Source organism: Zingiber officinale, chromosome 9A, assembly GCF_018446385.1.
Source record: "Zingiber officinale cultivar Zhangliang chromosome 9A, Zo_v1.1, whole genome shotgun sequence".
NCBI lineage: Eukaryota > Viridiplantae > Streptophyta > Magnoliopsida > Zingiberales > Zingiberaceae > Zingiber > Zingiber officinale.
In genome coordinates, this window is record NC_056002.1 from 69,088,037 (window position 1) to 69,104,493 (window position 16,457).

The following is a 16,457-nucleotide window of genomic DNA, read 5'->3' on the forward strand; positions in this document are numbered from 1 at the left end:
ATTTGTATACGTCCACACTAATGTGGCATACAAAATTCACGGTGTTTGAGATGTTAGTGAATTTAAATGATATTATTTTAAGGAATCAATAGTATTTTAAATTCTAAAGTTTTGACCAAATATTTGATCGAAGACAGACCAACTATTAATTTTATTTGCCATAAAGACAGGTTGACAAGATAATAAAATTAATGGATAAAATCTCCTCTTATAAATGTTTGAATTTATATACGTCCACACTAACGTGACATACAAAATTCACAGGGATTTTGAGGTGTTGGACTTGATCAAGTATTTTTGTGATTCTTAGGATTTCAAATGTTTTTCATTCCCCTAGCTATTATACATTAGAATAGACTTAGTAGTCCCAATTATAATGATTGGAAACAAAACTTGGACACTAAGGTGGACTGTCCTCTCAAAACAGAGAACAATAAAGGTGAATTTTATTAGTTGTTAAACATATTTATGGTGTTATCTACCGGTATCTGGTGTATAGATACGGGAGCCACTGATCATGTCTACAATTCATTGTAGGGGTTCCAGGAAACTCGACAACTATATGAATGGGAAATCACTGTCTACACGGGCACTGCTGCAAAAGTAGCAGTTGTTGCAGTGGGAGATGTTTATCTTCTGATAGGAATAAAACATGGATTTTGAGGAATTGTCTTTACGTACCAAATTTTTAGAAAGAACTTGATTTCAGTTTCTAAACTATTCAAGGAACTTGACATTCTGTCTCTTTTGATAACAAAGTTGTTATCAAGAAAAATAGAGAGGTTATCTGTTCTGGTACGTTGGTTGGCAATTTATATAAATCCAATAACTCCCACGACGCAACAAATGGAAATTAATAATACATCTTTTAACTCTAATAAGAGAAAACAACCTTCGGAAATGAACCAATCATATCTTTGGCATCTAAGGCTAGGTCATATTAACTTGAATAGGATTCAAAAGATAATAGCCAATGAACTTTTGGGTTTATTGGTAGTGGAAAACTTTCCAACCTGCAAGTCTTACTTGGAAGGAAAAATGATCAAGAGGCCTTTTAAGTCTAAGGGGTATAGAGCCAAAGATGTGCTGGAATTGGTTTATTCTGATTTGTGTGAACCTATGACTATCCAGGCAAGAGGTGGTTTCGAATATTTCGTCTCTTTTATAGATGACTATTCGAGATACGGGTACATTTACTTGATGCGTCGCAAGTCTAAGTACTTTGATAAGTTCAAAGAGTACAAGATTGATGTGGAGAAGCGTCAAGGTAAAAGTATCAAGACACTACGGTGAGATCGTAGTGGCGAGTACCTCTTAGGAGAGTTTAGGAGTCACTTATCAGAAGTCGGAGTTCAATCCCAATTGACTACACCTGGTACACCCCAACAGAATGGTGTGGCAGAACGAAGGTATAAGACTCTTATGGAAATGTTTAGATTGATGATAAGTTATTCAGAATTACCAAATTCATTTTGGGGATATACTCTGGAAACGGTAATGAACATAGTACCTTCTAAAGTCAAAATCCTCTACTCCCATAGAATTGCAGAATGGGGATAAGCCTAGTCTGAAGCATATTCGAATTTGGGGTAGTCCAGCACATGTGCTGAAGGGAGACACTGATAAGTTGGACAGGAGTTCACTTGTTTGTGGGTTATCCTGGAGAAACAAAAGTAGGTTTATAGTCCTAAAAATTAGAAGGCCATTGTTGGTACCAATGTCCGATTTTTAAGAGAGGACTATGTTATGAACCACAAGCCCATAAGTAAAATTGTTCTTAAGGAAATTAGAGAAGACACGTTTAAACTAGTACCAACTGTACAAGATGAGATACTACAAGAAACTGCAACACGTGTCACAAATGATGCACAATTATAGATAGTGCCTCGTCGTAGTGGGAGGGTTGTTAGGCAACCTGAAAAATTCATGTTATAGAAGAGTCTTTGGACTTGATCCTTGGTGAACATGAACCTGATCCCCAGATATATGACGAAGCGCTCCAAGATAAAGATGCAGCATCTTGGCAAAGAGCAATGAATACAGAAATAAAATCTATGTATTCTAATAAAGTCTGGGAGCTTGTAGAACCACCAAATGGTGTAAAAGACATTGGGTGTAAATAGGTCAACAATAGAAAAAGAGGGACGGACGGGAAGGTTGAAACTTTCAAAGCAAGGCTTGTTGAAAAATGGTATCAATTATGAGGAAACCTTTTCACTAGTAGTCATGCTTAAGTCTATCCGGATTCTTTTATCTTTTGCTGCTCATATGGATTATGAGATTTGGCAAGTGGATGTCAAGACAGTCTTCCTTAATGGAAGTCTTGAAGAAAGCATCTATATGAAGCAATCAGAGGGGTTCAATGCAAAGGGCAAAGAGCATCTTGTATGTAAGCTCAATAGGTCTATTTATGGACTGAAGCAAACTTCAAGGTCTTGGAGCATCCGGTTTAATGAAGTAATCCAGTCGTATGGATTTATTCAGTGTTTAGATGAGTCTTGTGTATACAAGAAGTGTGATGGAAACGTGGTGGTATTTCTTGTACTGTACGTAGATGACATTTTGTTAGTTGGAAACAATATCAAAGTGTTGTCGGAAGTAAGGGTATGCTTGTCCAAGCAATTCGATATGAAGGACTTGGGAGAATGTGCACATATTCTCGGGATCAAGGTAATAAGGGATCGCAAGAAAAAAATGTTGTGCTTATCCCAAGCTTCATATATTGATATGATCCTAGCTCGCTTTAGCATGCAAGACTCCAAGAAAGGTTTTCTACCTTTTAGGCATGGAGTATCTTTATCTAAAGAGATGTCTCTAAAGACATCAAAAGAGATAGAAGAAATGAAAGTAGTTCCTTATGCTTCAGTTGTAGGAAGTCTGATGTATACTATGTTATGCACGAGACCCGATATCTGTTTTGCCATAGGCATGGTTAGCAGATATCAAAGTAATCCATGACAGGGACATTGGACTGCCGTAAAACATATTAGGACTAGAGATTATATACTGGTTTACCAAATAGATGATTTGATCCCTGTGGGTTACACGAATTCTGACTTCCAATCAGATAGGGACAATAATAAGTCGACCTCGGAGTTTTGTGCTTACTTTAGAAGGTAAAGCCATAACAATGGAGGAGTGATAAGCATAGATGCTTTTCGGACTCCACCATGGAAGCTGAGTATGTGGCAGCCTCTGAGGCAGCCATAGAAGCTGTGTGGCTCAGAAACTTAATGATGGACTTAGATATGATTCTTGGTTTGCCCAAAAAAAAATATTATAGTGTATTGTGATAATAAGTGGTGCAGTAGCAAACTCGAATGAACCACGAGCCCATAAGGCAAGTAAACACATAGAGCGTAAGTACCACAGAATACGAGACATCATATAACGAGGAGAAGTTGTTGCCACCTAGATTGTATCAGATGATAACCTGGAAGATCCTTTCACTAAGGCCCTTAAAGCAAGAGCTTTTGATGGGCATGTTGAAGGGTTGAGAATCAGATGTATGGCAGGGTATATGGCAGCATAGTCTTTTAGTATAAGTGGGAGATTGTTAGAGTGTATACTAAAAGTCTAACATTTTGTATAAATATATAAGAATCACATTGGTCAAATGCCTACATTTATGCTAAGTGTAGTTATCCATTTAATTTATATTATAGATAACATGGTGTGAGGAGACACACAGGAGATCATGTTATCAGATCCTTATAAATTATAAACAGTTGCTCACAACCAAGATAGAATGGGGCAAACCATTGGAGTGGTTGTAGTGTAATTAGGTATTAGTTTATCTTGACTAATAAATTACACTAGTACACTATGAGTGTATTGAGCATGACCATTTGAGGTAGTATCATTTTATACTGACTATATAAAAGAACAATACCTCGGTTATTATAGAAGTGTGTACTCTTAATCATGATATAATAACAAGCACATATACTTAATATTTATTTATTTGATTTATCAAAGGGTGTGATTTAGCTCGTTAAATCAATAGGCCCGATAAGTTGGGAAATGATATTATTTATATGGTGTGTTGTTGATTATAGAATGAAACTGTGTTCTAGTAATCTTGGTTGATGATGTCCCCTTGAGGAGCTCATAAGGATTGTCATGTAAACCCTGCAGGTGGACTTAATCCGACATGACAATAAGATTGAGTGGTACTACTCTTGGAGTTAGATACTAATTAAGTGAGTTGTCAGTAACTCATTTAATTAGTGGATATTCGATATCTTAAACATAGGGAGATTAACACACTCATGATAAGAAGAAGCCCATATAGTAATATGGGATTAGTGCGGTAGTTCAATAATAACTCTTTAATGGTATGAGTTATTATTGATGAACTCGAGTTGGGTGTTCGGGATGAACACGGGAAGCTCAAGCTCATCGGGAGACCATAACCAATTTTTCCTCTCGGTCCCTATTATAGCCTCTTATTTATAAAGTCTTATATCCACCCAAACCCAACTTCTTACCCACCTTAAGGTGGCTGGCTAAGCCAAGCTTGGAGCCCAAGCTAGGGCCGACCAAACTAAGGTTAGATGAGTTCAAGTTGTGGTCGGCCCTAGCTTGGAACCCAAGCAAGGGTGGTCGGCCACATTGAATTCAAAATGAAGTTTTATTTTGTAAAATCTTTCCTTTTTTAGAGATCCATTAAAAGGATTTAAAAGGATGATTTTAATATAAAACTTTCCTTTTTTAGATTAGTCATAAAAGGAAATAAAAGGAAGTTTTTATTTTGTTAAAAACTTTCCTTTTATGTTGGTTTTAAAAGAGAATTTTAAATTTTAAAATATTTCCTTTTATAGCTTTTTACAAAGGAATAAAAGAAAGATTTGAAATCTTTCCTTATTTGTAGTTGTCTATAATGTGAAAGGACCTTTTTAGTCATTGGCAAGGAAATAAGGAAGTTTTAATTATGTTTAAAACTTTTCTTATTTGTCAAGACCAAAGAATATAAAAGAGAGGGTAGAGGTGCCTCACCTCACAACAATACATCTTCTATTCCTCTCCTCTCTTCCTTGGTGGTGGTCGGCCCTTACTCTTTCTCTCTTCTCCTTTGTTTTCCCTCTTGGTGGCCGGCGGCATATTGGTGTCGGCATTCATTGATGGTCGGTTGCTTGAAGGAGAAGAAGAAGAGAAGGAGGTTCTCTTGTCTAGCATCCCTTGGAGGAAAGTTAGTGGCCGAACTTCATCATCTCATGGAGAAAGTTGGTGGCCGAAACTTGAAAGGAAGAAGAAGGTTTGGGTGGATTCTCATCTTGGTAGATCGTCGCCCACACGACGTCCAAGATAAGAAAGGAATACAATAGAAGATCAAGAGGCCTATAAGTTACAAGAGGTATAACTAGTTATTAGTTTCCGCATCATAACTAGTTCATCTTTTGTATAAATCTTGAAAACCCAAACACAACAGGTTATCGATTTTAATTATCATTTTTGTTATCGATTTTCGTTTCGATTTTATGTTTCGATAATGTATTTCTATTGAGGTCTCTATTGTTAAACCTTGTTTACTGTGAGAAGTTTAAATATCCTATTTCTTTGAAAGGCTTTGTCTAGACTGTGGTGGATGATCTCATACCCAAGAAGGTCTAGTGCCTCGCCATGTTTGACCTGGAAGCCGATCCTTGAAATTGATATTTGATCAACTTCTGTAATATGGGTTAACTTAGGAAGATCACATCGATTGAATTAATAATGGCTAGGATAGTTAATAATCCTAATTTATTAATAATGGCTAGGATAGTTAAAATTTGGATTAATAATGTTAAGCATCGTTTGCAATCCAAATTTAACTTTAGTAGAACACATGGGTAGCTAAGATAGTTCTATTCTTGTACAAAATTTTGTACAGGGGATCTAGGACGGTATTCCGAGTAGCAATCAACATACTCATCAGCAATATACATCAGCTCACATGGTTGGATATAAAAATGACCACACAGTTTATAAGCAGCCCACATGACTGAAAGTAAACACAACCACACAGTTTATAGACAACCCACTCGGCTGAAACACAACACAGCACAAATCACAAATAACAATCATAAAATCCCAATACAACTAACTGCAAGCCGGCTCAGCTTGACACATCATTACTAAACCAAACACAAGATATCACAAAGCTAAACTCCATATAAAAGATACAAATTCAAGAACAAATACAAAACCAATAATGCGAACGGAAACACTAACGGAAGGATAAGCTCAATGTGGGCATGAGACTGGCGGACAGGATCTCCAGGCGACTCCATAAATTCTTTACCTGCTACCTGGCGAAATAAACTAGTTTATGGGGTGGTGAGTACTAAGACTCAGCGGGTAATAGACAGATAGTGCATAAACATAATAAAGAACTAGAGATACAAAGGTATACAGTCTCGTAGGGAGAAATAGTAGATACTACAGTGATATCTTAATAAGTGTCCATACCTGAAACCATATCCTAGGCTAGTAATAGAATGTCAGGTGTAGCAAAGACCTGCTAAGTACAGCTCATAACTACATACGTATCATGTGAGGTATAAATATACATGTTAATAATAGGTAAGCCAGTGTCTAAACACATACCATAGGTATATATCTCAGCCTATGTAAACATATCAGCATAAGTAAGCATTAGCAGCATAAACTAGTAAGAACAACATAAGTAAACTACAGTATCAACAGGTATAATAATAATAGCGTATGCACAGATGGTCACTCCCGCCTGTTGGTTGGTCCTAGGAAGATCGTACCGGCTCCACTGTACAAAATTTTGTACAAGTGTCGAACCTTTCCTATACAACCTATTGTGTTCTTTATAAATTAAATTAGGAATCGCAAACGGAACTTAACATTATTGATTCCAAATTTAACTTATCTGGTCTTAATGGTTTAGATTTGGATCGCAAACGATGCTTAACATTATTTATCCAAATCCACCTATGTTATAAATTCAATTAAATATTAATTTCCAAAATTGGCTTCCAGGACTGCATGACGAGGCACTAGTCCTTCTTGGGTATGGGATCATCCACCACCACATAGACAAAACCTTTTAAGGAAATCTAATCACTACAACAAAAACTGCAAACGACAACGGATATTATCCGTTGTCGTAGGGTCAAAAATTTGTTGTAACTGAGGGCGTTGTAAAATGTATTATCCTATGACAACGGTTTTGAATCCGTTGTCTTTGTAGACATTTGACAATGATTTTTATCCATTGTTGTTTATATGCTCAAAATTTGTTTATGCAGGATATGACAACGTTTTAAAATCGTTGTGATAGATAATTTCGACAACATATATAAACCGTTGTAGTAGACTCTTTTTACAACAGATATAAACCATTGTGGTATATAATTTTAATATGTTTTACAACGGATAAAACCGTTGTCTTTTATCACTTTTCACAAAAAAAAAATCCATTGTGGTTACGTACTTTTTACAACATTTCTGATCGTTGTTTTTAATGTTCATGTTGTAACATGATAATAACAAACAACCAATCTTTATTTAATATAAAGAAACCACTAATACAAAACTAAATATTTACTACATTCAATCCATGAAACTGTTATCTTCAAATTTCAAAAATTAACTACACACATCAAAATGAGAAAACAATAGCTATGTAATCGAAATCCAAAATATGTCAGCTAAAATCCTCTTCCCAACTAAATCTTTAAAGCCTTTCCAGCAACTTACTGGCTGCATCTTCACGTGACCGAGTATACAAATTTCCTTGGCAATCAAATCTGCAAAATTAAGCTGTAGGAGCTGATAAAAATAAACAAATTATAAAGACATTAAAAGATAAAATATACATGTAAGCAAATAAGAATTATCTTAACCTACTGAAACACATACGGATTTATGATACAATTAAGCTTTGCACTACTGTTGTCTTATTTGTGCAGCATGTTATTGGAAATTAGCAACTGGTATAGAAGGAAATGAAATTGCATAACATCCACAGCTATTTGGCAATTTGCAATGATCTCAATCATATAAATCATATGGTTCTTCATTGAGTTCAATTTAGCCCAGTGGCATATTCAAATCAAAGCATGATACTTTAAGGTTGGCAATGCCATAAAACTTATCCAACAAACACTGAAAGGCCAAATGCAAAGTGCTAACATAACACATTCTAACACTGAGCAGAACTAATAAGATATTTTCACCCAGAACGCTAGTTATGCACTATATGTCAAATAAAAAGATAGAAGAGAACGCTTGTGTAATGGGGAAAAAAACTTCCGTTGCCCAAGTAGAAAACAATTGGATAACATGTAACAATTAATGGAGCAGGCCAATGAAGCATCAGAGAGAATAGAAGAGTTACTCATGAAGTGCTTTGGAAAGTTACAAGGATTCCAACGGTTGGAACCTCACCAGACAAGAAATTTATTGATAAATTCCTACAGTTGTTAAAAAAATCATAGTCAAATAGTTAACTCTGCAACAACAAACTGCCTAGCCACCAATAATCACATGAAGACTCACAGGAATCGTAATTGGTTCAGAGAGGCAATAGATGAAGGAATTGTGCCCCTGAGCAAATTGCTTAACAAATCCCTACATTTTTTTTACATCAAGCTCAAGAAAATTGATTAAAGAAACAACTATATAACAAAAGAAAACAAGGGGATGTAAAAACTACAAGATGGTAAGGTGCACAAGTTCTCCAATCTCGGGTGGAATGTTCCCTTGAAGGTAATTAGCTCTCAGATACTTTGAAAAATAAGTAATGTGACAACTTCATGAAACAATATATAGTAAATTCTCATTGCCAATAACTATAATCGATAAAAAAAATATATGAATAGAAGAAAACGCATACAATGATGTTAGCTCAGTGCAGCTCTTTATGGAATAGGACCGTGCAAGTGGTTTTGGTGCAAAGCCCTGTCACAATGATAATTTCATCTTTGAAAGAATTCAAGATTAGAAATTTCATCTTCCATACTATCTCAAATTTAGATCAAACACTAGCAAGAGAAATGTAATTAAGAAAGAGTATATTGAATAGAACAATTTAAAAATTAATATGGTGATCTACCAAATGGTGGTTCACAGTCTCCTTGTTTGGGTTTAGAAGTGTGCATAACCATTCACTTGATGCATATTAAAAAGGATGTCTGATCCTTCAACGAACTCTTCTTTTATAAACACTTGAGGAAATGTGGGCCAATTGTTGAAAAGAAAAAGAAGAAGAAGAAAAGAAAAATATGATAGTAGATTGAACCAAGAACAAATTCACTTTTTGTCAATAAAGAACTTATCCAGAAAAGTACAAATTTAAGGGTGACCTAAGTAACTTCTCAAACTAGAAATTATGGTTAAGAATGAAGAACAGATGTTATATCTTTGAATCTGTATGTTTTAGAGAGCTACAGCATTATTTAAAACCTTCTGTAAGATTCACATAACCTAATCATTGCTAACAATACTAGTGACAGAATAAATGGTAGCTTCTTTGTTTTGTTCCAGGAAATAGAGCACAAATTACCATTAAATGACAAAATAATAAGGGACATCAAATGCACAACATAAGTATCCATATGGGAAGATCTACTAAAGTTAGAATGTTTCGAACTTACGTGTAAGTCTTCACACTTTCTTTGAGCTTAAGATCTCCCAAAATATCTCTAGCCTTAATAGGAACACCTGGAGCATCAATTTAAATGACGTAAAATGCAAAATTACGAAGTTAAATTAGTAGAAACCTCATATTCTCATTTAGAATTCAAATGAGTTCAAGGTAGCCTACCATATTGCTGTAAGACCTTCACAGCCAATGCACTGAATCCACATCGAGGTGCATCCGGCAGGCCCTTCATATATATCATCACTGGACTTTCTTTCACATCCTGAAAACAATTGTAAACGGCTTTTAAAAAAAATCCATCGATGTGCCGTGTTGAGTTTCTGCTAATAAAAGGTATCTAGAAAACCTCATAAATACCTTCTCCACGATATCCAGCAAAGAGCCAGTACTTTTGTTGGTTGGCTGAAAGTCTTCATGTGTATCTGCATCGCTTGTTATCTTCGTTGGGTATGTGGTAGAGGTGGAAAAATCAGAATATAATCACAAATACCAAATATAATTTTCCAATAAATATTTTGTTAAGCATTGGGATCTTAAGATCCTATGACTCCACAATATTTCTAGATAGGATCTTAATCCAAAACAAATAAATATGTCAAGAGATACAACTTACAGTGTCATATTAGATATAAATTTTTTGCAATGAGATTAGATTACCTGTCAAGTGTGTCACTTATGATGAATGCCTGACCATCTAAATAGTAAGGAACACCTTTGGAACTTCCTACTCAACCAGAGAAATAAGACTAAAGCATGGAAACTAGATAGATTTATTAAAGTGAATAATATCATTATTTACCAATTACCTTCTCTCTTTTGTGTGGAAGATCATTCCTCTCTCCAAAAGTCATAATCCTTTTGATCATTGCAAATATCAAGAATAGCAGACCAGATATTATGGTGTGGAATCATGATTCTTTTTCTCATTGCAAGATACCCATTTATTAATCCTAGGGGAATTCATCAATTGTTGATTACTACCTAAAAATAATTAATTTGTCTTTAAACTAATCCTCATAAAATATGAAGGAAAAAAGTACCTGTCATCGAGAGAACCATTACACTGAATTGGAGTAGATGATGGATGTCTTCCAGGAAGAGGAATAAGTAATATTTTGTGAGCAAACAATTAAAGATCTGTTGTTAGACCATTAGTTCTCTTGATATCTGCAATCTTTCATAAACAAAAGAGAACACTCTCAGTGCTAACCAATCTACACTTGTCACTAGATGCTTGAAACATCTAAAAATAAAAAACTATGAAAAATTGGCAAATATTAATCAAAGGACTACATAATGGAGAGAAAGAATAGCAACATCTAATAGTTATCACACATTTATTGATTTAGGATTCAAGAGGAATAAGTAAAACCAAGATTTTTTTTAGTAATATTCATCAAAAGAAACTTTTGTCCCCTCATTTATGAAACAAGATCAACATTTAGTAAAGAAAAATCTGAATTACCTCAACACCGTACTTTATGGCGACGCTTGCAAATGTGTCCAATTTGGATACATGATGCTCGATGTACTTCAATGCACAAGGAGACGAGGGAGGAGCAAAGGTATCATATTTTCTCTCATGGGAAAGAGATCCCATCGCTATAGGGTGAATGCGACAAAAAAAATAGGGGAGAAAACCTAGAATGACATCAGTTTCTTCGATCGGCGATGTAAGCAGGTGGAAGAAGGTGAATAAATCAAAATAAAAGAAGGAATCAGTAATGCAAACAAACCGAGAAACGGAAAGTAACCTAGATCAGTAGATCTAGAACTCCAGATCACGTCGAACATTTAATATCGCCTTTGAATCATCAATAATGACTATGCCCTTCTAACTGTAGATGAGGGCTTAAGCAATATCCTCACAGCTAGTATCATATAGGTGTATAAATCGCATGTTACAGGTAGTGCACTATCTCCATTTGAGATGGCTGATTTGGCAAAGGGCTGATTAAAGTAGCCAACATTCCAACTAAGAACATCTTCTCTTATTGAATTTAGTTGGATGATAAAATATAAAATAAAAATAAATAAATTAAGAGGCCAGCTTTGCCAGCTAATAGCAAGCAATGGAGAGGCTGGCACAATGGCACGGTCGGATGGGCGCATGCACGACTCTTGGCCCGCTTCCAACGCGCAGCCTGTACGTTATACTCATCTGGACCCATTGGACGACTATCCTCTCTTCCTCATGTCTTCTTCATCCTCCCAACTCCCTGCGCAACTCGAACGCACACTTCAAAAGTATCTTTAAAAACTGTTAATTAATACTTTTAAGAATTATTCCTGTCTGTCGATCGCAGTGACAGATACCACACATTTTTCGTGGCAGAAGGAAACTTAGCAACATCTCCTTCTCGACTCATCCTATTTAAAGCCCCTCCGTTTCCTCTCCCATCGTCTCTTCTCACTTTCATTCATCGATTTCTCGCCGGAGGAAAGGAAGCAACCGGAGGGATCCAATACTGTGGTTAGTCCATCCATTTTACTTTTCTTTCTTTAGATTTATTCGATTTTGTATGATGTTATCGATTAGGGTGGGTCGTCTCTTTAGGTTTCTCACTTTTCTTTTGGATCTGGCATGTGTTTTGGTGGCAGAATCAACAAGGGTGTAGTAGCGGATCTTGCTAACCAAACGTAAACTATTCTATGTATGTTTCTGACGAGGAAATAATTTATTCCTCCTGAACATTGTTTTCTTGCGGATTTAGTCATTTTAAATGTCAGTGTTAACAGGAAAAAAATTTCTTCTTCATCTGCTGTTAATGTACTTCCGCGACCAGTTCAATGGTTTTTGTTTCTTTAGAAACCTTCATAAAGGCTACTGATAGCACTGCCGTTTGGTAGAGTCTCATTGCAATGGAAAATACATGTATAAAATTGAAATGCCAAGTAATCTAATTCTAGATGCTTAAGCCCTCAGGAAAATTCTTAATTTTGATATTTTATATTTTTTTAAAATTCATTACTTTAATCCTCTGTGGTCCACCCTTTAAGTCTGAGAGCACGAAGCATAAACAGAACCATGAGTCTTATTCCAAATTCTTTGTATATTTCTAGAATGATCTGTCACTTTTAAAGGTGACTTTGTGTGCACTATGACAGTTCATATTGTATCTCGTTAATTATTTCATAAATGGATCGTGTCATTTGGATCAACAATAAAATATATACAAGATAATGTAACGTAATTACATATTTTTATTAAAAAATAATTTTATAAGGTGTAAAATTAAATAAACTAAAATATATCGTATACAAGTTATTAATATCATTAAAATGAATTATCTTCTTAAATGATGATTCAGTTTGTATTAACTCATTTATATACTCGGGTCTCTTTGTCAATTGTGTCCCAAGTTATCTTTGGTGATGTCTTATATGGTCAATTATTAATATCATCTAGATTGCCCTAGTTGGATTGATTTGGATCGATATCAGAAAAGGTTGATCTCATATTTCCAAGAAATCAGTTATTTCATTTAGATCAATGGAGAAATTTAAAGAAAATAGAAAAAAGAAAACTAGAAGTGAGTTAACATTACTAGAAAATAGATTGACGTGATTCAAAACTCACCATGAATTAAAATAATGAAACAGGTTGAAAATTTTGTTGAGCAAAATCGATGATGACAAACTTGACCAATCTAGACAACATTTTCCCAACATGAGATTGAATACTAGTGACGACAACATATATGAGAGGGAAATGATTTTTCTCATGAATCCTATCTTAAATTCTTTACCTCCTCTCACTTCCTATGATTTGTTGCATGATTAATAGTATAACCTTATTTTTGCGTGTGATTTACTAGTTGGTAGGTCAAAGGACTTGTCAATTTCTACTTAATTAATGTTGATAAGGTCAAAATGGCTATTTAGCTAAACCCAAAAAGTGAAATATTAATAAACTAATAATTCAAAAGATATCATTTTAGTTTAGTACAATCTTATTTGTTAGTTTAAAATTATTATTTTATTACATAATAATAACAATTAATAATATATTATTAACCTACTAATAACTGTATTATGAAATCAATCTTATTAATTAATTCCTTTATTTACTATTTATGATGGACATAATATGTGTTGTTAATATGAATAAACAACATTTGTCATCTTTTATATCAAATTATGTATTTTTAAAATGATTCTGATTTCACTGCGTTCCTGTCAATATGATATAGACAATACTTTAATTTTTTGGACATTCAATTTCGAAACCACACCTTTGATAACCATGCCTATTAATGTCTTTTATTTAAGCATTGTGTCTAAGCTAGCTTGTTGCATAATAATGTACTTTTTTGAAGCTTTCAGAAGAAATTATATTGAGATTCTCATTGCACAATGACTAAAGAATTCTTAAAATCTTGCTTTTAATTTTCTGTGGGAATTAATCATTAATGTATTGGATGAATAGTATGTACACCTATAGAATCTTATAGTATTAGTTGTTTGAAAGGGTATTATTTTAGTTTGAAAATGTGCAAACTTGTAAGATTGATTTCACAGATATTGAGGAAATGGCCGACGGTGAGGATATTCAACCTCTTGTATGTGACAATGGTACCGGAATGGTCAAGGTTAGCGTTGTCTCTTGTCTAAGTCCTAATTAATTGATTATCTTTTGCCCTAAATGATTTAGTATGAAACATATGATTTTCTACAGGCTGGTTTTGCTGGAGATGATGCACCTAGGGCTGTATTCCCTAGCATTGTTGGGCGACCTCGCCACACAGGTGTCATGGTTGGGATGGGCCAAAAAGATGCCTATGTTGGTGATGAGGCTCAATCCAAGAGAGGAATTTTAACATTGAAGTATCCTATTGAGCATGGCATTGTAAATAATTGGGATGATATGGAGAAGATCTGGCATCACACTTTCTATAATGAGCTTCGTGTTGCTCCTGAGGAACATCCTATCCTGCTCACTGAAGCCCCTCTGAACCCCAAGGCCAATAGAGAGAAGATGACTCAAATTATGTTTGAAACCTTTAATGTTCCTGCAATGTATGTTGCAATTCAAGCTGTCCTATCCCTTTATGCTAGTGGTCGTACAACTGGTATGTTTTTTAATTTAGACAATGTATTATGCCCCACTAATTCTACTACTGTAGCTAGTTGATTTTTGGGTACCCTTGTCGATAGGAATTGTGCTTGATTCTGGTGATGGTGTGAGCCATACTGTCCCAATCTATGAAGGATACGCACTCCCTCATGCTATTCTTCGTCTGGACCTTGCTGGTCGTGATCTTACAGATTCCTTGATGAAAATCCTTACTGAGAGAGGTTATTCCTTCACTACCACTGCGGAGCGAGAAATTGTTAGGGATATCAAAGAGAAGCTTGCCTATGTTGCCTTAGATTTTGAGCAAGAGCTAGAGACTGCTAAGACTAGTTCATCTGTTGAGAAGAGTTATGAGCTGCCAGATGGGCAAGTGATCACAATTGGAGCTGAGAGATTTAGGTGCCCAGAGGTTCTTTTCCAGCCATCTATGATTGGTATGGAAAGTGCTGGTATTCATGAGACCACTTACAATTCCATCATGAAGTGTGATGTAGATATTAGGAAGGACTTGTATGGAAACATCGTTCTCAGTGGTGGCACTACTATGTTCCATGGAATTGCTGACCGCATGAGCAAGGAGATCACCGCCCTAGCTCCTAGCAGCATGAAGATAAAGGTCGTTGCCCCTCCTGAGCGGAAGTACAGTGTGTGGATTGGAGGCTCCATCCTTGCTTCACTCAGCACTTTCCAACAGGTAATGAAGATGCTATGTTTCATGGCTCTCCCTCTCATGCATATCGAGAAGATTTAAGATTTATCTTTACTAATCTACCCAAGATATTTTTGTCTGTAATTATAATGTTTTCCTTTGATAATTACAGATGTGGATTTCTAAAGCTGAATATGAAGAATCTGGCCCCTCCATTGTCCACAGGAAGTGCTTCTGAGTTAAGTTTCATTTGCATGTTGCTGTGAAGTTCTGATGTGATTTTGTTGTGAGTATTTTGAATTTGCTGGAGCGATACAATGGACTATTGGGGAATTATTACTAATGAATATCATTTTACAGTGTTTTGTATCAATAATGAATGTATTGTAGTGTAGATAATAATAACCTTTTCTTAGAGTTTGGTCAACCATTTGTTCAGATCATCTTTTGGCTGTCTAGGCACCTGAGCAACTTCGGGCGCCCAGACCGTGAGGGTGCTTGCCCGGGCTAGGCCTTACCAGGCTACTGTTCGACGAAGGCTTCTCGGGTGCCCAGAGCACCTCCGGGTGCCCAGACCACCATTTTGCAACTTTATTTTTCCTACAAAAGAAGGTTAGTGCAGGCAATAAATAATAAATAAAGTATGAATTTGATAGCCTTCAGACTATCCGGTCCTGATTTTAAGTTTCGTTGAAACTCTAAGTCGAACCGATGCCTACTATTCTCTCTTCGGGGAATGTGTCATCATCTACTTCTCTCAGGAGAGTTTATCTTCTGCCAGATTGATTCTTCAGATCGTCTGGACTTTTGCTCAGCATCCGAGACTTCAGGAGTTCATATTGAACGTCTGATCCATGACTCGTCTAGTCTTCCACCTAGTATCTGCGACCCTTAGGATTTTTACCTAGAGTCCTTGATTCAAGGATTTCGCTCAAAGTCCTCAACCCGTCAAAACTTTACCCAGTCCCCCAGACTAAGATTTCGTTGTCTACCTACAGCTAGGACTTTCCATCTACCTAGTCTCAACTAAAACTTTTCTTTTGCCTAAGATCACTTAGGACTTTTCCTATAAACTCAATCAAACTTATTAGATCGCAAGATATGTTAACTTTGAA

The 16,457-nt window shown here is 35.6% G+C and overlaps 2 protein-coding genes across 4 annotated transcripts; one reads left to right on the forward strand and one right to left on the reverse strand.

The window, feature by feature from the left end:
- Positions 1-7,494: 7,494 nt before the first annotated feature.
- On the reverse strand, positions 7,495-11,216 carry LOC122019255 (monothiol glutaredoxin-S4, mitochondrial-like). The gene is made up of 6 exons (XM_042576745.1): positions 11,082-11,216; positions 9,974-10,093; positions 9,779-9,878; positions 9,609-9,675; positions 8,849-9,202; positions 7,495-7,760 (listed from the first exon to the last, which is right to left on the reverse strand). Exons 1-5 carry the CDS (start codon positions 11,214-11,216, stop codon positions 9,100-9,102), a joined length of 525 nt encoding a protein of 174 aa, XP_042432679.1. The 3' UTR covers positions 7,495-7,760; positions 8,849-9,099.
- Positions 11,217-11,894: 678 nt separating this feature from the next.
- LOC122020060 (actin-like) lies at positions 11,895-15,757 on the forward strand. Of its 3 annotated transcripts, XM_042577790.1 has the most exons (6): positions 11,898-12,089; positions 12,218-12,270; positions 14,138-14,208; positions 14,295-14,688; positions 14,774-15,387; positions 15,515-15,757. In XM_042577790.1, exons 3-6 carry the CDS (start codon positions 14,149-14,151, stop codon positions 15,578-15,580), a joined length of 1,134 nt encoding a protein of 377 aa, XP_042433724.1. In that variant the 5' UTR covers positions 11,898-12,089; positions 12,218-12,270; positions 14,138-14,148; the 3' UTR covers positions 15,581-15,757. The 3 variants fall into 3 exon arrangements, with proteins under 3 accessions (XP_042433723.1, XP_042433724.1, XP_042433722.1); XM_042577789.1 differs by lacking the exon at positions 12,218-12,270 and having other exon boundaries at positions 11,895-12,089; positions 14,125-14,208; XM_042577788.1 differs by lacking the exon at positions 12,218-12,270 and having other exon boundaries at positions 11,899-12,089.
- Positions 15,758-16,457: the final 700 nt, after the last annotated feature.

Bases quoted from the DNA above. Each gene is read 5' to 3' on its own strand.
- LOC122019255 (XM_042576745.1), bottom strand. From the start codon at position 11,216: ATGGGATCTCTTTCCCATGAGAGAAAATATGATACCTTTGCTCCTCCC. The intron at 10,094-11,081 runs GTAATTCAGATT...TATTTGTGATTA, and splicing joins CCATAAAGTACGGTGTTGAG to TATTCTGATTTTTCCACCTC. The intron at 9,676-9,778 runs GTAGGCTACCTT...TTGATGCTCCAG, and splicing joins GAAGGTCTTACAGCAATATG to GTGTTCCTATTAAGGCTAGA.
- LOC122020060 (XM_042577789.1), top strand. From the start codon at position 14,149: ATGGCCGACGGTGAGGATATTCAACCTCTTGTATGTGACAATGGTACC. The intron at 14,209-14,294 runs GTTAGCGTTGTC...GATTTTCTACAG, and splicing joins ATGGTACCGGAATGGTCAAG to GCTGGTTTTGCTGGAGATGA. The intron at 15,388-15,514 runs GTAATGAAGATG...TGATAATTACAG, and splicing joins CACTCAGCACTTTCCAACAG to ATGTGGATTTCTAAAGCTGA.